This window comes from Sminthopsis crassicaudata, chromosome 2 (assembly GCF_048593235.1).
Source record: "Sminthopsis crassicaudata isolate SCR6 chromosome 2, ASM4859323v1, whole genome shotgun sequence".
NCBI classification, from domain to species: domain Eukaryota; kingdom Metazoa; phylum Chordata; class Mammalia; order Dasyuromorphia; family Dasyuridae; genus Sminthopsis; species Sminthopsis crassicaudata.
In genome coordinates, this window is record NC_133618.1 from 110,960,601 (window position 1) to 110,986,838 (window position 26,238).

At 31.9% G+C, this 26,238-nt stretch overlaps 1 protein-coding gene across 3 annotated transcripts in view; it reads right to left on the bottom strand.

The window, feature by feature from the left end:
- Positions 1–26,238, bottom strand: part of USP34 (ubiquitin specific peptidase 34) — a 264,493-nt gene that overhangs the window by 116,242 nt on the left and 122,013 nt on the right. For all 3 annotated transcript variants that reach the window (XM_074287014.1, XM_074287013.1, XM_074287012.1), the window contains 9 exons: positions 22,719–22,834; positions 22,208–22,335; positions 19,301–19,390; positions 15,395–15,490; positions 11,950–12,032; positions 4,925–5,079; positions 2,527–2,640; positions 748–847; positions 439–598 (listed from right to left, as the gene is read on the bottom strand). In XM_074287014.1, coding sequence (XP_074143115.1) covers positions 439–598; positions 748–847; positions 2,527–2,640; positions 4,925–5,079; positions 11,950–12,032; positions 15,395–15,490; positions 19,301–19,390; positions 22,208–22,335; positions 22,719–22,834 — 1,042 coding nt within the window. The remainder of the gene's footprint in view (positions 1–438; positions 599–747; positions 848–2,526; positions 2,641–4,924; positions 5,080–11,949; positions 12,033–15,394; positions 15,491–19,300; positions 19,391–22,207; positions 22,336–22,718; positions 22,835–26,238) is intronic.

Genomic DNA, 26,238 nt, shown 5'->3' on the forward strand with positions numbered 1-26,238 from the left:
ACAACTGCCTGTAAAGTTCATAATTGTAATGAAGAACTCCCCATGCTTATTTTTTTAAATTAAGTGAAGTTTTACAATATATATATATATTTTTTAATGTGACGCCTACAAATAGGATCAAAAGACCATAGTTAAAGAGTTTATTTAATAGGGACCTGTGAACTGTCTGGAGTGATCACATAGGCAGTAAACATTAAAAGAAGAATTTGAACCTAGAAGACATGAATGAAGAACTAGTGCTCTTTTATACCCTTGAGAATGAAAAAAGAATTGGCATTACTAATGCAGTGTATATAATTCTGGGTTCTAGTTTACACTTGATTTAAGAAATGAATTATTTTAATACATAAATTATAAAGAAAAATGAAATTAGATGAAATGCATTACTGAAAAATTAGCTTCTTAAAGGGGGAAAAAAAAAAGAAAAAGAAAAATTACCTTCTTCTGAATGCTTCCAGATGTGTCTTTAGCATAAGAAGTCCTCTTTCAATAATGGTAAGACTTGAGTGTGATTCTTGTTCAAGATTACTGGAGGCTATCATAAGGCTTTCCATACACTTACTAATAAATTCTTGTTCTTTTTCCAAGCCTGTTTTACCTGAACCAGATTTTTAATAAAAACATGAATCAAAAAAAATAGTTGTAGCCACCTTCAAAACTTTAAAAGAAAATTACTAATACACACAATAGAACAATTTTTTCCATTTCATTTTAGACAGAATTTTAAATATACCTTAAATATCTTACCATTAATATAATAGGAGTTGATATACTGAATAGCTGCCCGACTAACATCACCAGATTGTGCTCTTAAAGCAATGCCCCAGAATTGGTCCATACCACATAGCTATAGAGAAAAATGTAACATATTTGTCAAACTACTCCGGCAACAACAAAATAAAGTCTCACAGTTCTAAAAATATGAATAGTTTTATCAAGTGATCAATTATGATCTAGTAGTTGTGAATAATGCTTGTCTTAGGTACTCTAATGATTTAGAATGTGTATATTTTAATTATGCAAAGTTTCTGTATCTGATAAAACTCTAATTTACAGCTGAAGTTTAATCCAAGAATGTGACTATAAAACTAGCAAAGTTGACCTATATATTTGGTCTGGCTGGAAACAAATCAGTGCACACAGGTATAATATGACAATGATTTAGCTAGAAAGCACTGTAGGGAATCTTGCATTCTATCATATACTTAAGTTTTTAAAAACTGTAAATCCAAAACAAACTATCATGTTAAGCCTTCAATCAACTCATTATGGATACTCCATTAACTATATGGAAGTTCTGACTACTGTCAATTATCCTTAGATTACAAACAAAATGAAACTAGCTAGAATCAACCAAAAAGATATTTTCATGATAAATATAAAAAGTAAATTTATTCTTCTAGCAGCAGCAATAAGGTTTCAAGTGGTTGCAAACTACTCTCAGATGAAATGAAAAACAATCTATACAGCAGAACTATTACTATTAAAACTTTTCTAGTCACTGAATAAATGAGTACCAATCATAATTTGCTTAAAGTTCAAAAAGACAATGATGATCAAGTTCTTGACCAATAAGGCAGAGATGGGAACACATATTAAAGAAAATATTGGCAAAAAGGATGACATTTTTTCTTGACAAAATAAACTATTCTTGTACCTCCCTCCTTCAACTAACTGTTCTTTTTAAAAAAGATATATATAAAACATTAAGATCTTTAATAGAAAACAAAAATGCTGCCAGTCAATTTTATTATATAAAGGGATTTCCTTAAAAGCAGGTTATTAAAATACGACAAAGACTCAGAGCAAAATGAAATAGTAGATGTGAATATGACAAAGATCTTGACTTCTTGAGGAAAGATGACATTAGCACTGGAATCTGAGAAAGTGATCTGCCTAATTATCTGAAGCTGACTAATGATCACAACCTTGAAATCTAAATAGCCACTTCAAACTAAAATTACTTGTCAAGGTTTAAAAAGTATTTACTAATAACCATGAAATGACTATGATACAACACAATTCCAGTGAAATGTGGCAACAGCAAAATTAAATGAAGTTGAAAGATGATCCAAGCATTAAAATTATGCTTTGTATATATTTTTGAATAATATGTCAAGATTTTCTATGGCTTGACAGAAAAGTTTTTAGTGCCATCTTAACTATAAAAGGAATTCTCTTTAAGAAATTAACAAGGGAGGCAGCTAGGTGGCACAGTGGATAGAGCACCAGCCCTGAATTCAGGAGGACCCGAGTTCAAGTATGATCTCAGACACTTAACACTTCCTAGCTCTGTGACCCTGGGCAAGTCACTTAACCCCAGCCTCAGGGGAAAAAAAAAAAAAAAAGAAATTAACAAGGAACAATAAAGTTTTAGCAAGGTTTTGGTAACAAAGATTTCTACTAATTCTATGTTGATATCTATACAGACAGGAAAAGAATTTTAATTTATGTAAAAAGACTAATAAAAATAAGTACAGAAAAACAATCAATTACACACTTAAAGGGAAATTACCAAATTCATACCTCAGAATTTGAGCCACCATCATATGCACTAGTAGCCAGTCGTGCCAAGTTGCAAAGATGCTGAAACAGGTTTAAACCAGTCATACTAATAGTTTCAGGTTTTAGCTGTGGCATCTAAATAAAATAAAAATATTTTAATGTAAATATAATATTGATAAATTTTTATTTTAAATCATCTAAAATAAAATGTTGGGGACAGATAAATCATTTAAAAAAGACAATCATTTTGTTAAGATCATAATGATTCAATTTAATAAGCATTTTATATATGAAATGCAGAGCTACAGAAATATAAAGAAAAACAATCAGGAAGCATAAATGAAGTTTTTTCTATGTGCCAAGCACTGTGCTACCACAAAGACACAAAGATAACATCCACTGCTCTCAAGATACCTATGTTTTATCACAGACAAACAATATATATACACAGATATTGACAAAATAAATGGGAGAGAAGTGGGTATTAAGAGGAAGGATCAGGAATGTACATAAGTACAAAGTGAATTTTAAGCTGGGTTTTCAAACAAAGGAGAAATCCTGAGAGGGAGAGAAAATGAGGGAGCATTTTCCAAAAATGGAGTGTCATATGGGTCCACTGTATTTGAGATTTATCAAAATTTACAGTTAGAGTGGACAAAAAAGTATGTGAGATAGCATAGTGTATAACAAGTTGGGAAAGGTGGACTGAAGCAAGATTGTAAAGAGCTATAAATGAAAAACAAGGGAATTCATATAATATCCAAAAGGCATTAAAAAAAATTCTTAACATTTACTAAGCAGGAACAGGTGGTAATTTTAAAGCATCTTTTTGTAGCTGTTGAGTAGGTAATTAGAGAAAAGAGAAAAGATAAGATTATCAATTAGAAGGCTATTTCAATAATCCAGATGACAAGTGATAAAGGTCTGTATTAAGAAGGATGTCACCTGAAAGAAGAATAAGCAACAGTACACATACCAGATGTTATGGAAGCAAAACCATAAGAATTATCAATTGATTCGTTATGTAGAGTGAGGAAGAATGAGAAGTTCAGGATGATACTAAATCTTAAAACATTTGGGTGACTTTAAAGACAGTACTTCCTTCAAAAGAAATAGGGAAATTTAGAAGGATAGTGCATTTAGAGGAAAACAGAAGACAAAAATAAAAATTAAAAGAATTTGCCATGAAGGTATTTATATTTTACTAGGTATTTAAGGTATAAATTACAAAAACCTATAGTTTATAAATGACATGAAACAAAAGTTGAATTTGTCTCTTATGAAAAACAGTGGAGAAAGTTTAACAATGCTATGTCTCAGTTACATTTAACACAATTCAAACTCTGTGTGTGTGTGTGTGTGTGTGTGTATGAGAAAGATATCAGTGACGAATATGAAGATGGACAAAATTCTATTGTCACCATGTTCACTAACTTATCACCTAACTGATATGGAAGGCACTAATATTGAATTATATATACACACACACACACATATATAATTATATATATGTATATGTGTGTATGTGTATATATGTATACATATATACTTTTCCTGATTCTCCAAAAATAAGAAGTATTATTATTCATGTTTACAGTCAACTTTTCATCAACACCATAATGAAAGGTAATTATTAATAGACACTAATTGAAAATAGAATACCATTGTCTCAGTCCTTCAAGAGAAACAGGACATGGAGAATAAGAAGCTGTTACTATATATATAACAGACGGAAGAAAATCATCTAAAATACCATCCCCACTCCTATAGTGGAGGTATTCTTGATGCCTGTAAATCAATGACATCTGAAAACAAGTGGGCTTTATATATCCAAATGCAATCACATAAATAGGGAATAAAGTTCTACTCTCTACAGCAACAACTTCATAGAATAAAAGCTTGAAGGCTCCAAAACAATATCATAACTGGAAAACTAGATTACAATGGCACTGTAACAATGGTAATTAGTTAACAGATGACACTGATCTCCTTTGATGGAAAAATCAATAATAAGGCATTGTAATGGTTATTTTTAAAAATAAGCACCTTTGCTACAAAGAAAACCATGCATTTATTCACTTCAAACAAAATAATATTGCTAGATAAAAGTTCAACTCTTGTCATATATTGTTAACAGACAGACTTTCAATCTCATCTTCAATGCTGAGCGGGGAAAAAAAATCACATACATATACACATACATGTAAAATGGCATCAGGAAAAAAAAAAGGTAAACTGATTTTTTTTTCCCCAATGAAAAAAATGTGAAAAAAGATGTACAAATGTGATAAAACACCTGAGAAAGGAAAATGTGAATAAAAGTGAAATTTAGAGAATAATGACATAAAAAAAAAAAAAAAAGATTCCTAGAAAATGACAGAGAAATTTAAAGCAAGGGTATTTAACGTGATCACTATACCTTTTCCAGAAAAAGATGTTTGTAAGTTTCCATTCCCATTGCATGTTGATCTTTACTCCGAACTTGATTTAAAAACCAGTGAAGTGCATCATCATAACACTCAGAATCTTCAACTAAGCAGTGCCACAAAATGTCGACTTGTTCTAAACTTAGCCCTAGATATAAAAAGAAGCTTTTATTTTCATGTATAAAAAGGCTCATAAAAGAAATGCAAATGGAATGAACACACATATCTTTGAAAAACATTTACAATGTATTCCATTTATGCAAATATCTCAAACAGAAGTATACAGAAAGTTATTTTATATTTGCTTGGGTTCTTAAAATAAAAATAAGTGATTCATTGAGCATGAATCACTAATGACCTCAAGAAACAATATGGTTAATAACATAGTAAAAAAATTTCAAGAATATTTCAATAAAACTACCAATTTCTTTTATTATGAATTACTTTTAAGCACAAAAAGCCCATGTACTTAACATTACTTTTTTTTTTAATTTGTAAAGCATGAGAGAAAGTGCTACTTGCTAAGAAAGTAATTTTTTTATACTAATCAGACATTTTTCTTTTAACCGAGAACCTTAACTACTGAGATCCGAATCACTATCAATATTCTAACTAAATTAAATCAAAAGAGAAATGGAAGTTGTAGCTAATTAGAAAACTAGCTCACAGGTTCTTCTACTAGTAGGAATACAGTCAATGATTGATTATATTTCTATGGTGCTTTCAAAGGCAACAAAAAGATATTGTAACATGGAATATTTAATAAATTCCAAAACAGTGATCATGAAGAATATCTGCAAAAAACTATAAAAAAAAAAAACCCACAAATTTTTTTGAAGTCTAAGAAAAGGGGATAAGAATAGATAAAGTCTATTACAAACTCATTAGGAAAAGGAATAGTGACCAGACCTAAAATCTTGTTGATATAGGAAATTCCTGAACGATGAAAACTGCTTTTATCAAACCTTATTTTCAACTTATCATTTTAGGGGAATAATTCTTGAACTTTTCATAATCACAGATCTCTTTGCAGTTTGGTATAATCCCACATTAGAATGTTTTTACATGTATAAAATAAAATATACTGGATTTTAAAGAAAACCAATTGTTCTAAAATATATTTGAAAAAAATAAGTTCATGGATCCCAAGATAATAAGCTATCAATCCACAATGATTTATTAACTATTTTCTATATACTAATAATATGTCAACTGTAAGTATTATGTCCAAGGTCATATTCACAATTCTCTAAGAATCTTGAAACCAAATCTACATTAAGTGTTAATTGTCAATGACTTCAAAGCAAAGAAGATGAAAAGGGACCAAAGATAAAGGATGAGAAAGGTGCAAGAAATCTGAGTGAGGAATAAGAAAAGTGATAAAAATGCCTCTTGCTATATATCATGAATAGCTTTTTTTTAAAAAAGATATTATCTTACAGAGGATTCTGTGGCAAGATGGTGTAGGAGACCACAAAATTTCTAGCTCTCCAGATCTCCCCCCAAAACAAGAAAAAAATAGAATGGGTAAAAATGAACAAGAGTCGGGGCAGAACAAAGGTCATCTTGGGACAACCAAAGAAGATCCTAGGAAAGATACAAGGACCAGTGAAGTGTAAACACCTCCAGGCTAGTTCTGTTGAAACATCAACTGGTGAGTCCTGGGACTAGCTGGGTAGGACTCAGCTACAAGAATTTTCACCTCTTAGTCATTTGAGAAGCCCAGCATCTGAGTTAGAGAAGATTGAGGGAAACTATGCTAATAAAGGACATCCAGCCCAGCTGTGCTACAGAGAAACAGATCTGGGCATGAAGGAATCAGCACCTAGAGAAGAAACCAGCACACAGTAAAGTGAGTGAAAAAGCAGTGGGGTCCCTACTAAGCTGCTGGCTTAAGGCATTTAACAGGGTAAGGAGTTCTTAGTTTTTGGTTCCAGACCAGAGGGGAGAACTAAAGGAGGACTTGGGGACAGAGGCACCATCCCCCATAGGACCAGAGGTAATTACACTAACAAGGTGTTATAAATGAAAAAAAAAAAAAAAAAAAAAGGCAAAGGAGGAAGAAGTCAACCATAGAAAATGATTATGAAAATAGAGAAGATGGGGTTCATCTTTAAAAGAGAACACTGAAGCAAAAGGAGTCTCCTACATCAAAGAGCAATGTTAAATGGTCACCCACCCAAAAAGAATTCATAAAAGAAATTGAAAAAAATTACAAAACAAAAAAACTTTAAAAGTCAAATGAGAAAGACCGAGGAAAAAATTTAAAGAAAAAACAGAGAATAATCTAAGAAAAACAAGATTATGAAAACAGTCAACCAACTAGAAAAAGAGATACAAAATGTTAAGGAAGAAAAAGACTCCTTGTATACCCTTTGATTCAGCAGTGTCACTACTGGGTTTGTATACAATGAAATCATAAAAGAGGAAAAAGGATCCACATGTGCACTATAGCAGCCCTTTTTATGGTGGCAAAAAGTTGGAAAATGAATGGATGCCCATTAATCGGGGAATAGCTGAATAAGTTATGGTATATAAAAATAATGGAATATTATTGTTCTTTAAGAAAAAATGAACAGATTGATTTTAGAAAAGCCTGGAAAGATTTACATGAATTGATGCTGAATGATGCAAACAGAATCAGGAACCCAACAACAGCAAGACTGTATGATAATCAACTGACAGGCTTAGACCTCAGCAATTCAGTGAGCCCAGGCAATCCCAATAAACTTTGGATAGAAAATGCCATCTGCATCAGAAAGAAAACTATGCAAACTGAATGCAGATCAAAGCATATTATTTTCCCCTTTATGTTTTTTCCCTCCTGTTATTTTTTTTCTTATGGTTTTCCTTTTGGTTCTGACTTTTCTCTCTCTACATGACATATAGAAATATGTAATCAATAAATGTACATGTTACCTTAAAAAAAAAAAAAAAAAAAGGACATGATTCTTGAAGAACTGAAAGGAGGGATCCTGAAATGCTCTGAAATCAGTTCTGAAGTTATTACTCAAAGACGATGAAGTTATTACTACAAAGACTACAATAAATGTCAATATCAACCCTGCCATTTCTGAAAAATGGTACAGAATAATCTAAAAGGCATCCCCCTTACAAAATCTGAAGCAGGAATCAAGCAAGCTTCTACTGCCACTGATTTTCTACAACACATCACATCTGCACAGTTGTAAAATCAGCTAAAAGACCTAAAAAAATACAAGAACCCATTTTGCTTGCTCTTTTGTTGACTATAAAAATGCATTTAATTTGCATGAGCAAAACACCATCTTAAATATTCTAATCCAACACAACATTTCATAGGCTTAGGACAAAAGCATACAAAAGTCTGTTAGGATTACAAGGTGCTAACTCAGGTTGTCTAAATAATTCTTTAGCTCAGAATTCACACCTTTAATTCAAACCTTTAACAGGAGTTTACACCTTTAGACTTCTGAAAAGGAGTTTACACCTTTAAAAGGAACAATTTCATTGGCTATAGGAGTTCTCACAAGCCCATTCTCTGCAAGGATAAAAGAAGGCAACATTGAGTCTGAAGAGCAGTCTAGTCTGGGACATTAAGTTTGGATGGCAGTCTGGAAGAAGAAAGTTCTGAATTGAGTCAAAGAGAAGATATCCTGTGGATTCTCAAATCCAGCAATCCCACTCTTTTGGAGGGAAGGCTCCAGAAGCCTCCCAAGAAACCTGCTCACAGAGGAAAAGATTATACAGAAAAGAAACCTCCTCCCAGAGGAGGCATTTGGCACCCAAAGTGGGGCAAGGACTTATTCTGAGCCCATCAGAGGAGCTAACCCGGACCTTGACAATTTGGCGCCTGAACAGGGACCCACTTTGGGTGCCAAATGTAAAGTTCTGGGGTCTCTTTAATTATAATCCTTCTCTGGAAGGAGGTTTCTTTTCTGTATAATCTTTGTCCTCTGTGAGCAGGTTTCTTTAAAAGGAGAAGAGTCCTTTTAAAGATCTGAATTAAAGGTGTGAATTCTGAGCTAGAGAATTGTTTAAACAACCTGAATTAGCACCTTATAATCCTAACAAAAGTCCATGAATGATTTAAAAAAAAAAAAAAAAATTATATATATATAAAAAGATGATTTGGCACAATTGTCCCGAGATTATTGATGTTCAGCAAACTATAAAAAAGATGTTTATGCCATCAGCATGGAAAATGTTCAAAAACTTAAGATTTCACTAAAGACCAGAATTTTCTAATCTATTCTTGAGTCATACTCTACCCTCATTTCCATTATATTTATGCATACCCTAGTAAAGCCTAGAAACTCTTTCTCAGAAAAAATATTTTGAAATGGATGGAATAAAATAAAAAAGATCACTAAGGAAAATAATTATATTGAAATAATATTATGCAAAAGTTTTTTAAAAAAGCTAATAGATCTAGATTTAAAAACTGTGAGATGGGAAAGAGTCCTTTAGATGCCTCTGTTTGCTTACATTGTATCAAGCCCAGGAAATTACCAAATAATATTTATAACGTAATATGAATAGATAAAGTGGCCTTGATACCTACCTAAAGATCCCCATATTTTGGTTGATAACTTTATTAGTTCTGTAACCTTAGGCAAGTCATTTTATTTCTCTAAATATGCCCAATTTCTCTAAATCACACATATATGGGTAAACAGCATACTGTTATTAATTTAATGTTGTGTACAAAATACTATATAACTTATAAATGGCTATATAAATTAAATTTATAATTAAAATTTGACTATGGTTTTGCTTGACTGGACTTATGAGAGGGAATTAATATAGAAGGTGCTCTCTGATAAACACTATGATTTAAAAGCAAATGGTTTACATAAAACGTAATTTATAAAAGTGATCACAGCATAAGATGAAAGGTCTCCAACAATGACTCATTTCACTTATAATATAGTAATAATCCATTTTAGTGCTCTAATAATGGAAGACAATTCCAAGAACTTGTAACTCCATAAGTAGTACTGTCAAGTTTTCAAGTCTGAAAACAAAGAGTAGACTAGTCTTCAAACAATAAATATGCTTTACAATAATATTCCCAAATTGATAAATATCCAAAGCATATCAATAGGCAGTTCTCAGATAAAGAAATCAAAGCTAACAATTAACTATAAGATAAAAATGCACAATTTGGACCTATGCCCAAAGGACTATCAAACTGCATACCTTTTGATCCAGAAGTGTCTCTACTGTCTTTTTTTTTTTTTTTTTTTTTTTTTTTTTTGAGGCTGGGGTTAAGTGACTTGCCCAGGGTCACACAGCTAGGAAGTGCTAAGTGTCTGAGACCAGATTTGAACTCGGGTCCTCCTGAATTCAGGGCTGGTGCTCTATCCACTGCGCCACCTAGCTGCCCCCCTCTACTGAGTCTTTATCACAAAGAGATCAGAAAAAAAGGGGAAAAGACCTACATATGCAAAAATCTTTATAGCAACTCTTTTTCTAGTGGCAATACACTGGAAACTAAATGAACGGTCCTCAGTTGGGGAATAATTGAATAAGCTATGGCATGTGAATGTAATGGAATATTACTATTCTATAAGAAATGATCAGCATGTTGATTTCAGAAAGGCCTAGAGAGACTTACATGAACTGATGCTAAGTGAAGTGAGTAGAACCAAGAGAGAACATTGTACACAGGAACAAGATTATGTGATGATCAACTGTGACTGACTTGTTTCTTTTTAATAATGAGATGATTCAGGCCAGTTCCAATAGACTTATGATGAAGAGAGCCATCTGCATCCAAAAAGAGTACTGTGGGGACTGAATGTGGATCACAACGTAGTATTTTCACATTTTTTTTTGGTTGTTGTTTGCTTCCTTTTTTTTTTCCTTTCTCATTTTTTTCCCCTTTTTGAACTCATTTTTCTTGTGCAGCATAATAAATGTGGAAATGTTTAGAAGAAATGCACATATTTAAGCTATATTGAATTGCTTGCTATCCAGGGGAATGGGATGGGATGAATGGAAAAAAAACTGGAACACAAGGTTTTGCAAGGATAAATGATGAAAACTATCTCTGCATGTAATTTGAAAATAAAAAGCTATCACTAAAAAAAACTCTGAATGCTCAAAAAGTTAGAGCACACAAATTAAATTAAAATTAAAACCTGAGTTATTTCACACATAAAGATTTACTAAGATGACAGAAAAGGAAAATGACAAATGCAGAAAAGATAGGTATACTGAAACTGTGAACTAGTCCAAACATTCTGGAAAGCATTTTGGAACTAAGGCGAAAAAGGTATTAAGTTGTACATAGCTATTAATTTAGTAATTCTGCTACTAGGGCTATACTCCAAAAAGATCAAAAGTAGAGGAAAAATACCTTATGTATAAAACTATAACAGCTCTTTTAGATATGTCAAAGAATTGGAAACTGAATTTCCTATCACTTTTGGGTATGAAACAAGCTATATGGCATGTCATTGTAATAGAATACCATTGTACTGTAAGGAATTATTTCAGAAAAACTTAGTAAGAATTGTTTGAAAAGATAAAATTTGAAGCAAGCAAAAAGAGAACAATCTACTCAGTATCAGCTATATGATAAAGATAATCAAATGTGAAAGAATTTAGTAAGGCTAAGTCTGATCAACACAACCACCCAACTTCATTTTCAAAGGACTCCTAAGGAAATATTCTCTACATCTCCAACTAAGACAACTAATTGATTTAGAGTAAAAACTGAAGCAAATGTTTTTTTTCTTTAAAAAAAAAAAAAAAAAAAAAAGCTAATGGGGAAATTTGTTTTCCATGAATATACATATTTGTAATAGATTTTGTTTTGGTCTTCTCCTTAGGCAGAGAAGGGAGATGCTGGGAAGGGAGATTTAGACTGGAAATAACAATTATTAAAATAAAACAACAACAATTAAATTCCCAAGCCCCAATAACATGCTAAGATTATTTCAAACATTCAAAAGGAAGTAAAAGACACAAAACTTCCACTATAAGGTTATGAGAACAAATATCATTAAAATATCTTTAAATTAAGACTTACTAAAATGATCTGGTGATCCAAGAGTGGAAAAAACACATGTCAAGAATTGAAGTCGAACTTGAACCTCTGCACTGTGACTATACCTATATTTAAAAAAAAAAAAAAAATCATTAAAATAATTTTAAAATCCTTTATATTAAACTTTTTAGAAATAGTTTAATAAATTCTTTGTATCATCCAATTAAATTTCACATATAGAAAATATTCAGAAAGTGTTAGAAAACAAATTCAGTTTAAAGTATTAAATCCAAGTATTAAATATTAATATAAAATAAAAATTTAACATAATAAAATTTTATTTCAATTTTGTTAAGATTATCTCAACTTATACAAGAAAAATCAAATCTTTCAAATTACACAAGAACTGAAGTGGACAAGAAAGTCTTAAGTGTCAAAAAAGGAAAAACATATTGTATGGCTTAAAATTACCCTTATAATAATATTTCTCAGAGCATAGTGCTATATTGAAAAAAAAAAAAAAGTTAATCAGTTGATGAGTATGTTCAATGAAGCAGTATAGTATAGTGGAAAGGACAGTTTCTAAAAGTCAGAGGACAGGGTTTCAGCTATAGCTTCTGATGCTTATAATTCTGACTTTTGGTAAGTTGTTAAACTTAAAAGGTCCTCAGTTCCCTTATCTGTTCATTGAGAGGAGCTATCTATTAGATGGCCTTGCTGATTTTTTTTCCGTGAAAAATCTTTAAGCCTGATCCTGCTATTTTCTACACCAATGTATTTTATTTCATACCATATGTAATTAAAATTAAGCTCAGAAATGCAATCATTTTTAAGTTAGTTAAGTAATACCTTCCTTCCTAGGAAGTTGGGTACCTTTGTATTCCTGAATCTAGCTATTAAAAAATTTAAATAAATCAGGCAGTGGCAGAATTATTACTTAATATCCATAGGTCTCAGATTTCTCATTAATAGAATAAGGGACACACAAGTTGGTTGATTGTTAATTGTCCTCCACTGACTTACAATTCTAATGAACTTCTCCAAGCAACCAAATTCTGTCATGATTTTCCATAAGCCCTCACAACTGACATCAAAGGCTTTGTTCTTGGTTACACCAATGAAAGTTGCATATCTGCCTCTTAGCATTTCTCCTGGAGTTGCTGAGCAACAAACACCATAACAGTTGTTCTTCAGTCCTTTCTGAAGCCACATTGGCACTCAGATAGAATACCATCTTTCAGGTAAAGGAAGAGCCTGTTAATAAGCATCTAGCAAAAATTTTGCTAACAATGATTGAGAGAAACCTATTATGGAACTGTTACAGGACAATCTATTTACTTTCCTTTACAGAAATATACAATAGAGACATGCTTGAACTCCTAGGGGGCCGACTTCTACTTGCCATATAACCTGAGAATATTTTCATTTGTTTTAGTGTGAGCATTTGTGCTTCCCCATACCCTTTAAATCTCTACTGGAATAGAATCAGCATTAAGCACTTTGCCACATTTAAATGGCATTTAATGGCATTTAAAACCTCTTTTTGTTGCAAGTTTGTCTGGAGAGGAAATGACTTCAACCTGAAGTACAAGGTCAATGGCTTCAGCATACATTGATGACAGTTTATTAAGAATAATATGAAAGCTCAGCCCACCACTTTAGGATCATCTCCTTATCGCTGATCAATTGGCTCCATCAGCATGAGTAGTTGAGAGGCACTATAGGTCTTTGGTCCATAAATGGCCTTCAAAGCATCATAAAATTGCTTTGAATTGTTACTATCATCATAAAACTAAATTTCATCTGCCTTCTTACTGAGCCAAGAATCCTGCATTGTTCTAACCTTTATTTGGACTTTACTTTTGATGGTGTTTTAAACACTGCCTTCTTATGAGACAGATGAACTATTCTGCTGGTTTTAACTCTGGTGTGTTTAAAGTGTGTTATTTTTCATTTAGTAGCTTTTGAATTTCCCCATCCTTTTATAAAACCAATCCTGATTTTACAAGTTGCCAGATGAGTAAATGCATTTAGTGTACACCAAATCTCTTAAAGCTATCTCTTCCTTTTCTGTTCCACTTTTGCAAAACTGTATGTTGGCTCAGCTTTCCCTGCAAGTTAGCAACAAACTGTTCACACTTGAAAAAGTATTCTAATATGCTGACAATTAAATCACCAAGAATCATAAGCTTGTCCTCTTTTGACCCATTGATGATGAGTCTCCAGATCTTTATAAAATTTCTGACTTTGCATGGTGGGAGTATTCACAATGATGAAGGTTACTTGGTGCACTTACTGCAAGTGAGAATCACAGTGTCATGAGTCTGTTGTTTACTCCTTTTGCCAAGTAGATATACAAAGTTAATGATTAGTTTTAATTGCAAAGATTCACTGTGGCCACTCCAGAGAAATGTATCTAGCTCATATTTCAGAAAAACTGGCTTTTAATTTGCCAGCTTTGTATTATTTAGGGCTACGATGAGCTTTCATCTTTCACAAGAAGAACTTTTCATCTTTTGGGTCTACTAGATTTCATGCTGTCCATAAGCATGCACACATTCCATGTACTGATGGTGCATAGAAACATCTTCTTTACAGTTTTTCTAATTTATTTCTGCTTCCCACCTGCAAGCAGGCCAGAGTTGGGTGAAACAAACAATTTTTAAAGCACTGTTCCTAATCCCTTCCTCATGCCAGGAAGTAAGCAGAACAATTCTTTTAAAAAGATGGTTCAAAAACCCAGGGGGCTACTGAATCCTGCCACTACTTCAATCCAATAAGAAGATAGCCTATAGCTTTAGTTGCCTGTGTGCAGAGTTGTGACTACACCTCCTAGTGTATCTACCTCTGCTACTTTGTCATTTGACTTTTGACACATAATTTTGAGTTGTGTAAAAACTGTAAAAAGTATGAATGATATATTTGACTTGCATGTAACTTGGATTTAAGTGAAGCAGAGTTAAAGTCACTGGCATCATTCTCTCTTCTAGTCAAGCCAAGATGATTGGCAATGGCTCAGGATATAGTAGATGACTTTGGCATCATTGATGTCTAGCCAAGTTCTAAGTATCCCACATTACCTGCTTTAGCCACCTTCATGGACACTGAGACAAACTTTTCATCTACTCATTCTGCTGGGGGAGTGTCTTCACATGCTTGGTTGGAGGCCACTTGGTTAACCTTAATTTGGTTTAGGTGACCTGCCAAAATGGTTTACTGTGGTGTATACTGAATACCTTAAAGCCTTTAAAATGAACAACTTCTTTTAAAAAGTTTCATCAGGACTTTCATTTCTGCTTGGCAAGATTAATGTTTTTTCCTCAAAGTAACAAGTCATAGGAATATCACAAAGTGGGAAGGGGGGATGGGAAGGAGTAAAAAAGACCGGAAAAGTACATTGTCAATTATGTTTATTGAAAATGAGGAAAGGAATTAATTTATAGGTTTACAAGTTCATATAATGAAATACAATGCTATATATACTTACAGGGCATGTTTATGTCTCCCTTCTCTTACAGCTTGAATGTAGTATACCAAATTATCAAAGAAAAGCTTCATCATGTTTAGTTCTTTTTCTGCCCACCTGGCCCAATTATTAAAAAAAAAAAAAAAAAAAAAAAAAGGGGATAATTTTACTTTTTTGTGATAACAAACACATTAAACATCAGGAATTTAAATATTCTATTAATCTTTGAAGAGTTCTTTTTCCTCTTCTATTTCACATTTCAAATTATCTGTCATCCACTCCTTTACAACTCTCTAAGAAAAAGAAGGTCCTTGTCCTTAAGACCAAACCATGCTAATTGTATCACTTAAGAAGATCTAAGTTTTCTTTGTGGCGTTTCCATAAATAGTCAAAAATAAGTGAGCTCCAAAAGCATTTTAAGCTGGAATTAATATATTGATTAATAATTTGATAATTAATACAAGTAGTTGTATGAACTATCTCATAATATCTTGGAATCTAATCTGAGTTCTTTTATTCATTCTCACTATACTTACTGATTATTCCAGCTCAGATTCAGTCAATTAAAAAAACATGTCATATATATTCAATTAAAAATAATCTAATAACAATAAATAACAAGTAGAGGAAAAAGAAAAAGATCTAAGCTTATCCATTACAAATCATCAATTGACCTTGCCTATAATCCTATGTTTTTCTGCCAAAAAATTACATGCAATTTTTTAATATTCATTATTTTCATATGCTATTAAGTTACTTCTCAAACTTTAAATATGGTTGTTGGACTTCACTTTAGCTTTTAATAGTATTAATCACATCTTCCTCTTTGATATCGTATCATGCCTTAGCTTTTATGACACTGTTCTTTCCTGGTTCTCCTCACACCTATATAATTAATATACCTTGGTAACTGTTCTTGGGTTATTATCAATATCTTATACCCAATAAGCCATTATCTCTTCTAAGTGATCTCAACAGTTCTATGTGCATCCAAATATCATTTCCATATGATTGCTAAGACTACAAGCAATTTTAACTTATCTTGAATTCCAGTTATATACATCCATTGACCGCAAGTTAGCTTTTATGAAATATTCTTTAATACATCTTTAACTCATCATGTCCAAAGTGAAACTCACAACTTTCTACCCTAAATATACTCCTTGTATTGGGAGTACTACCATCCTACTATTCACCCAAATATATAACCTAATAGTCATCCTATACTCTTCTACATTTACATATCATATCCTATGTTTCATATATTCTTACATCTTCTCTTAGCATATCTTTGCCCTTCTCTCCATTCACACAGCCACATTATCATCTTTAAAAGCTTCCTAGTTTGGTCTCTCTGACTTTAGAGTCCCCTTTCTCTAATCTATTCTCATGCAGATTTGAAAATTAACTTCCTGGGGCAGCTAGGTGGCACAGTGGATAGAGCACCAGCCCTGAATTCAGGAGGACCGGAGTTCAAATTTGGTCTGACACTTAACATTTCCTAGCTGTGTGACCCTGGGCAAGTCACTTAATCCTAGCCTCAGGAAAAAAAAAAAAAGGAAAAGAAAAAGAAAAGAACATTAACTTCCTAAGGCACAAGTTTGTGCAAAATTCTGAATTCAAAAATTTTCAATGGCTTTCCATGATTTCTAAGGCAAAATACAAATTTTGGAGGTTGGCATTTAAGGCCATCTATCAAACCGGCTCCCTTTTAATTTCTAGCCTTTGTTTTGTAATACTACATTTCAAAATCTTATGTATTAGTCAAATGTTCTATGAATTTGACACCTTTTGTTTCTATTTCTTCACATAATTCATCTCTATGCCAGAATCTTAGATTTCTATTTAAATCTTATAACTACATGAAGTGTTTCATGATGAACCTTGTTTTTACTACTACTACTTCTATTCCTTTCCTTTTCTACTGCTCCCTCTCTTCTCCCCCATAACCACCATCCTGACCAATTTTTTAAAAATTCATGTTTATCTTTGTTTAGAAGATTTTAAGAGTTTTTTTGTCTTTGTTATTCCTAATACATCTCACAATACAGTCCCACAGAGGCAGCAAGGTAGCACAGTGGATAGAACACCAGCCTTGGAGTCAAGAGGACATTCAGTTTAAATCCAACCTCAGAAATGTAAACATTCCTTAGCTATGTGATCATGGTCAAGTCATTTAACCTCAACTGCCTCACCAAAAAATATATAGTCCACACTTAAAAGAGTTCTGCTTCATTTCATTAAGATTTATTTTTCTTGGAGAAATTATTTATTCTCCACTGACTTTTCAAAAATCCCCAAAACTCAAACTAGCCCTCTAATACTCAAAGAACTGATCAATTAATTTCTGTGGCAGTCATTATTCTTGGGCACTGATGAGTCTAGTACAAGGATAATAAAAAATGATTAATTGTATAAACTGACAAAATCTAGCTAAGATTGTCAATTTAAATAATTTCTATACTCACATAGGTTATATATAGATGTATCACAATGGTTCAACAAATTTGTGTTAATAATTAGACATATATTTTTTTTTACCTCATAATACTAATACAATAAGCTCATTCTGTTGTCTTCAAGATTAAAATATAGAAAAACATTGTCATGGAACATAACAGATGTTATTATATTTAAAGAGTACTATTTTATGAGCTTTAGGTGTGCTAAGACAGCCAAGTCTTTTAAGATCTCTTTATCTCTCTCTCTCTTACACCCTTGTTTTTTCTTCTGACACTGCCAATACTAGGTGCAGACTCATTACCTCCTTTACAGACTATTGCCCACAACCTGCTGAATGGTCTGCCTACTACAAATTTCTCCCCATTTCACTCTATTCTCCCCTGAAAAAGAAGAGATAGATTCTATGATGTGAAGGGTTTTTTTCAAAGCCAAATAGAATTTTATACTTGATCCTAGAGATGATAAGGAACTATTGAAGTTTACTGAATAGGAAATGATATGGTCAGATTTTAACTTTTAGCAGATCACTTTTGACAGCGGAATGGACAACAGCTAGACCTGCAGACCAAAGTGGTAAAATGTCAAAAAAGAAGATGTAACAAGGTTAGAAATGACTTTCAGACTAGAAAAAACCTTTTAAAAGACAGGGAATAAAGATTCTTCCTTATGGTCATCAAAACCTGGTGGATTCACAATTATTTTATAAGTACAGAATGATAAAACAGAAAAGGCTGATAAACTGATTCAAAAAAGGCCTAGATTCAACTGTCATTTCAGACATTATGAAAATTAAGTCAATTAACATCTATGAACCTTAGTTCCAAAAATGATGTTAATAAGTATTATAACCATGTCAAAGGAAATATTTGTGTTTAAAATTACTTTTATACTTCACATTATGTAAAAATAACATAAATCAAACAAGTATTTATTTAGCCCTTAATTTATGTCACCTGTTATACTAAGCATTGATGATTAAGAAAAAAGCAAAAGCAATTATTGCTCAAAAAAATTTTAAAACCTAATGGAGGGAAAAAAATATATACAAATAGATACATACAACACAGAGTAAATGGAAGGTAACCTTAGAGGAACACAAAAGAAGGAAGTGGTTGAGTTTTGGTACAAAGCAGAGGTTCTGGGAAATGGAACTGAGGAGGGACAGTAATCCAGATAAGGGAGGGAGGTAGTGCAAAATTACAAAAATGGGAGTTATAGAATGAAGAATGGCAAGAAGGCCAATAAAATGAAACTAGAGATTATTCATTAAAAAAAACTAATAACAAAAAAAGCACAGAACTTGAAGAGTCAAGAGACTTTGTTTTAATCCTGTTCTGACCACTGAGAGAAAACAATGTTGAGAAAAGTCATTTTCAATATCTTAATCTGTGAATTCATAGGATCTCAAAAAATCCTCTCTAAAACTTCATTTCATTAATCAGTAATTATTCTGTATTTACTTACATTGTAATCCAATGTGTATCATAACTGCTCCCAAATTGCTGGAAAGTACCAAACAATTTTGGAAGAAGACGAAGTGAGACTACTACAGATCTGAAAAAGATAAAGAGGAAACAATTTTAGCAATTTTTTTAAACTACAGTTATTTTATAAAGTCAAAGAGATGATAAATATATGGTATATGTTAGACCCAGATATATAGTCCATGAAATTATAGTCTTTAAGTATTATATCTTTAAAAAAAAAAGTATAGCTTGGTAAATAATTATAACATGAAAATAAAAGTACAATACTGTCAATTTGTGAGTTCAGAATATTCTGTACTATGTCTCAAATACTCTTATCTTAAAATATAATAGCAGCATAATATACAATAAAATACATAAAATTATCATTTCAATATAATGGTCTTTAAGAACAGAAACTAAACTGATTTTAAAGAATTAAGATAATTACCTTACATTAAACATTTTCTGTGGCTTTTGATACTTGTTTTTAAAATACAGGGAAAAAATATCAAAAACTTATTAGAATATAGAATAACAAATGTTTCTTACATAGTGTTTCCAACACAGTAGTTGGTTTATAAACACTACCAACCAATATTCAATAGATTTTTGGATTACAAAAGCAATCTGAAGGCAGGTTATACATAACCTGCATAAAGAAAAAGATGCAGACTTTCTCCTATTCACTAATTAGGTCTTTCAAAAGGATATAAATACTACAAAATTAACAGCAGGAAAGATACTACTGAAATGTTCAAGTATATAGATCCATCAGTGTCATTTAATGTATCATGGATATCTTTGAAAATTGAAAGCATGAGCATCTTGTACAAAGAAAAAGAATAATAAATGTAATTTTAATGATTTTTTTAAATGAGCAAATATTAAGGGGAAAATAATGTGTCTACTACAAAGTGATAGAGATATAAGCTGAAAATTCTCGGTTGAACAGAAAATCTTGGGTTGAGTACTTTTCATTGCACATACAAATTTTCAAAAGTAATGGCAAGATCCACAATTTTATAAAATAATTTTCAATTGCATAGACAAAAGTAAGGGAATTATAAAGGGAGCTCTAAAATGGAGTCACATTCAGCAATGAATAAAAAAAAAAAACTTCCAGGAATTATCTTTTAAACTAAGTAAACTGGGAGCAGCTAGTTGGTGTAGTAGATGGAGCATCAGCCCTGAAATCAGGAGGACTTGAGTTCTAATCTGTTCTCAGACACATAATACTTCCTGGCTGGATGACTGTGGGCAAGTCACTTAACCCCAATTACCTCCACAATACATAAATGAATAAAAATACACTAACTAAGCCCTAAAAAGGCTAATAAGTGAAATATTTAACATCAATGCACCAAAGTCTACATATAGATTAAAATAAATATCAAAGTAGCCTGATAAATTACTTAATTAGAACTGTTACTAGTTCATGCCAGATGTCAATTAAATTCACCAATTGATTTACTGGAGTAACTGAACTGCCAACTTTTAGTGAAATATCATAATTTTATTATGTCAAGAAATGGAATAAAAATCATCAAACCAGAAGAATCGGAGGGAAACCAGAAACTGGAAAACAAAACAAAACAAAACAAAACAAAACAAAACAAAACAAAACAAAACAAAACAAAACACAACAACAACAACAACAACAACAACAAAAAAAAAAACCCCAACACTGCCATTGAATTGCAAAAGCAAGAATTTTTTGATTGGTATCTAGATACGAGTGATCAGTTTGATCAGATACTGTTTCAAGAATCAATTTTTTTTTTAAACCAGGGTTTTTACTAGGGCTTCTTTAACTTTTTCTAGTAGTGACCCATTTCAACTTTTAAATGCCCCTGGATATGCAAGTACATGATATATGAATCAAACATTTAGTGATAATAAATCATAATTTTATGACCTCTACATTCAGTTATGCAGAGTTTAAAAAGGTGGGTTATATACTGTTAGAATGGACCAAAAAAAACCAAAACAAAACAAAACAAAACTTACCATAGGATAGAACATAGGGGTTATTATAAACATTTAAGACACATCACAACCTAATTTTTATTTGTGACTTAGCCTGCCTTACATTTGATAAGTTCAAATGATATTTAAAAAAAAGAAGAAGAAAGAAAAGAAAAAAAGAAAAAAGGAGAAAACAGAAGCACTATAGTTTTGTGTTCCCAAAAGAGTAGCATTTCTTCCTGTTTCTTTATGGAAAAAAAAAAATAAAAATAAAAAGAGAGTCTGGAAAAAAAAAATTAAGAAATTAAAGAAATTTTTGTTATTGATAACAAATTTGAAGTAGGACAATCACAACTAATATGAAAATTATAGTGAGGCCTCAAAGCATGATGATCTTGGAGTGACAAAATCTAGGTTGAAATCCTTCCTCTTACAAAAACTAGCTATCTGCTCATTAACAAGCCATCTAAATTCTCAATATTATAGGTATCTAAGATGGTAAATTACATATGAATCACTGCTGTTCATTGGTGAAAAAGCATTTCCACAACAAAAATTTCTTACAATAAAGTAAGGAAATCACAGGTTTGGACTGCTCATTACATTTACAAAATAAAAAAAATTAAAGTTCCATATGATACATTTTTTTATGTGCTATATTCTATTAGTATAGTTGGCTTAGGGATAAGACCTGCATCTGTGATTACAATAATATAGAATACCCCCTACCAATGAATATCACTGCCTTTTTGAAATTTAATTTCTTGCTGTGCAGAGCACTAAGAAATTAAGTGATTTGCCCAGGGTCATATAAGCAAGGATGTGTCAGAGATGGCACTTGAACCACTTCCTCATTTCAATGCCACTTTTCTAAATGTTATAACACATTACCTCTTCTACATATTTTCTAGACAAAATATTGTCAGTTAATACTTACCTGTTGTTTGCTAAATTTTCTAGACAGCCTTCAATGAATCTCATTCGAATCTGTCGATCTGTAAACCAGCACACTAAGGAGCAAAGAAGTTTCTCTGCTTCATTTATTAACCCTTCTGAGAGATGAATCTATTAAAAAAAAAAATTAAAGAAAATTATCAATCTTTACATTAATATTCCATTCACTGTAATAGGTCCAAAACCCCTTTCTTGCCACAATGTCTTCCATGGTCTAGTCTCATATTTGCAATTTAGGGTTTTTATTGAAGTAAAGGCCAGTCTTCTTCAACATGAAAGTTTTCCTTCATTTTCTTCTCTTAGTACAGACTGTGTGGGTGTGAGATATCTCTAACTTGCTAAGATATTGGTTAATGAAGAAACTGATATGGCAGAAGAAAGTGATCAAGTTTACTTCACTTTTGAAACTTTTCACAATGAGAGAGCTATTATTTCCAATTTTGAAAGTGACCCAATTTATTTATGCTGTTATTTAGTTCCAGAAAGTAACTTACTGCATCTTCATCTTGGACTAAATCCCATAACAAAGTATTTCCTTTCTTGCAAACATTATCCAAATTAATGTCTGTAACAGCGTTGCTATTGTACTGATGTTTATGAACAGCTGGGCCTGTGAGGATAAAATAAGACATGAAATAGCTGAATACAAGTTGATCAAATTGAGATACATTTCCATTTAGCTAATTAAATTAACAAATCCAAAGAAACCAAACTTTAAGAAGATTCCTCCTCAAAGGCCAGTTTTAAAAATGAAATTTTTCTATATTAAAAAGACTTAATTTTTTCTTCTCACAAATATATTGAAGTTTTTCTATAGGAGAGTGCCACCTAATAAATTAGACACAAAAGGAGAGCAAAGAAATATAAGAAAGTTTCCATGTAAAATGTTTTATATCTTTTTCCAATTGGAAATTGAACCTATTATTTACTGATGTAGGGAAACTACTAAGAAAAGTGGCTTTCCTAATGTAGAGCATCAACTGCTCTGTAGCAGACAGTCTAAGAGCTTGCAATGAGTCCTAAAAGGTTCAAGTGATTTGTCTCAGAACACACAAGAGCCAAGACAAGTCTGAGAACCAGGTGGTCTCCATGACTCCAAGGTCCCTCTCTACTCAACAGGTCATTCTGTCTCTATCTTGGACATAATCACTGCTCTTCAGCCAGATGTAGGTTTGAGATAAAATCCAACTCTGTTACACAAATTCAAAATTATAGGCCATTGTGATCATTTTCAAATCCATAAACTTAGTTACACCTCTATCGTCCTAACAGAATTCTATTTATTACTCCAATTTCTGTTAATACCAATATATAAAACAAGACTTTGTCAAATCAAGCACACTATACATTAAAGCCTCTTTTCAAATATACCAATCTTATAAAATACTACACCACATAAGTAACTCTAAACATTCATTTTTAAAGAACTTTTGAAAAATGTTTGTAAATATGTATAACCTACATCAAATTATTTGCCTTCCCAATGAGAGGGAAGGGAATTGGGGGAGAGAGATCTGAAACTCAACATTTTAAAATATTAATGTTAAAAAATGTTTACATGTAATTATAAAAAAACAAAACCAACATATATTTGGGGGAAAAGGTCTCAGAAACCCCCCCATCAAAAACCTTTCTCTAACAATATTTATATATCTTTATAATATCTTTAATATCTTATAATATATTATCTTTATATTATATTTATAATATTATAAATGTATTTATATATTTATATTATATTTATAATATAATAATATCTTTAGTTTTCCATACCACATGAGACAAAAAAAAAAAAAAAATTACAATCATTGTGAAGAGAAGGTGCAAGGAAAAAAAATGGATAACTGGATATTACTTTGTTGTCAATATCAACATGCAGCAATTCAATCTTAGTTGGCTTAATTCTTCAAAGTCTATTGTGGTACCATTAAGGACTTTCTCCAACCCTGGTCATGATTAAGTACAAGAGATATCCTGGTTAAAATTTATTAAAAGTCTAATTTTTCCTAGGCCTTCCTTCACAATCTCTCACTGAACTAGGAATTATGGATTGATAAAGACAGCAATAATGGCACTAATATATAGCACTAAAAAAGTTTCAACTTTATAACTTTCATTTCCTATTGACAGTCCTCTTATTCCCATGTTCTTTTTTCTCCTTCAAACACCTTAAACCTATCTACTTCTAACCTAATTTCTAATTTAATTTATACTTTGTTTCCTTTACCAGTTACTTTTTTTTTTTTAAACTAGACCATTACAGATCCCTTTTGGTGTCCTAAATAATGTAACCACTCAATAAATCAACAAATATTCATTAAGCAGAGCAGATACAGTGCTAGCTATTGGAGATTCAAAAACAATCCCTAATATCTATGAGCTTAAAAGAAAGACAGAAGAGATAACATATGAAAATAAAGACATAAAGAAAATACCATGGAAATTTTAAACAAAATTATTTTGGCTGGGGTGGGAAATAGGAGAAAGCAATACTACTGGGGGAAGAGACATTAGTAAAGGTTTTTATGAATAAGAAATTGCTTGAGCTAAACCTTAAGAAAATAGAATTCTAAGAGATGGAAGAAGAGTTACAGCAAAACCATAGAGTCAGAGATGAAGTGTTATGTGAGAGGAATAGAAAAAAAGCATAGACATTAGTAAGTAGAGTTGTTGATCAAATGAGATACTTATACGTAAAGCACTTCACAAATCTTAAAGAGTTCATAAATATGGGTTGTATTGTACTGTTTTCACAGTAAAGGAAATGATTTCTGTTTTAGACATGTTACGTTTCAGAAGTCTCCTGGACTACTCACTTGAAATGCACAAAAGACATCTTGTTATGCTTGATTGGATGAAAGAAAAGAAATTAGAGGAACAGAGGAAGATGTATGGTCCTAAGAATCATAAAGTGATGATAATTAAACTCATGGGAGCTGATTTTTAAAGAGTAAGTATATAGAAAGAAAACAATTCTAAAAACAGAGGAATCTAATGTGGAACATGATTGGAAGAAGCCATAGTGAGACAGAACTGTGTTCAACAGGGAATCATAAAGGATGAGCATGTTTTGGAAAAAGCCATTAGGTTCAGCAATCATATGCTCATTACAAACTTTGAGGGAAGTTTCAAATAGATACTAAGAAGAAAGTCAGATTGCAGAGTGTCTAGCAGAAAGTGAAAAGAAATGAAATGAAGGGAAAAACTGTAGATAAATTTTTTTTAAAGAGCTAGGTTGAGGCAGCTGGATGATAAAGTAGAGAGACTAGGAAAATAGGAAATCCTGGGTTCCATTCCTGCCTAGCTTAGGCACATAACTGCACTTCTCCCAATCCACTAATTCATCTTTAAAAGGGATATGTTATTTGCATCTTCCCACAGGTTTCCTATAAGGAATAAGAGAAAACCTGTACAATACACTACAAACCTTAAAGGGTTATATTAGCTATGATTATTATAAGGCAGCACAGGGCATCAGAGAAAGCATTGTCCTTGGAAGGAAGAGACCACCTACAATCCCACTTCATGGGCATGCTGGTTGAGTGCCTTGAAGCAAAGGTCTTCATCCTTCTCTGTATAAGTTTCTTTTAGGTTGTGTCTACTTCTAAAATTTCTTATCTTCTAAAAGTTAAAATTATTTCACAATGATTCTTCAAAAGAATTACTGCTTGCTACTGAGTAGTTTCACTCATCTTATTTTTGAGGTCAGTTACCAAGGAACATTAATGGAAAGCCCAAATGTACACCCCAAAAACATAGACCACCAGGTTTTAGAGTAACAAATCAAAATCATTTATTTCAACCTCTTTTTTCCATCATTACTAGGATGCTACAGGTACCTTCAATTCCTTGGCTCCATAGGATATTATAATGAAGAACAATAAAAATTAGAATTTATAAAGTGCTTTAGGATTAACATTCTCAGAAAAATCTGGAAGACAGGTGCTATTGTTATCCTCAATTCACAGAAGAGAAAACTTAGGCAGTAGGAAGTTAAGTGACTTGCTCAGTCAC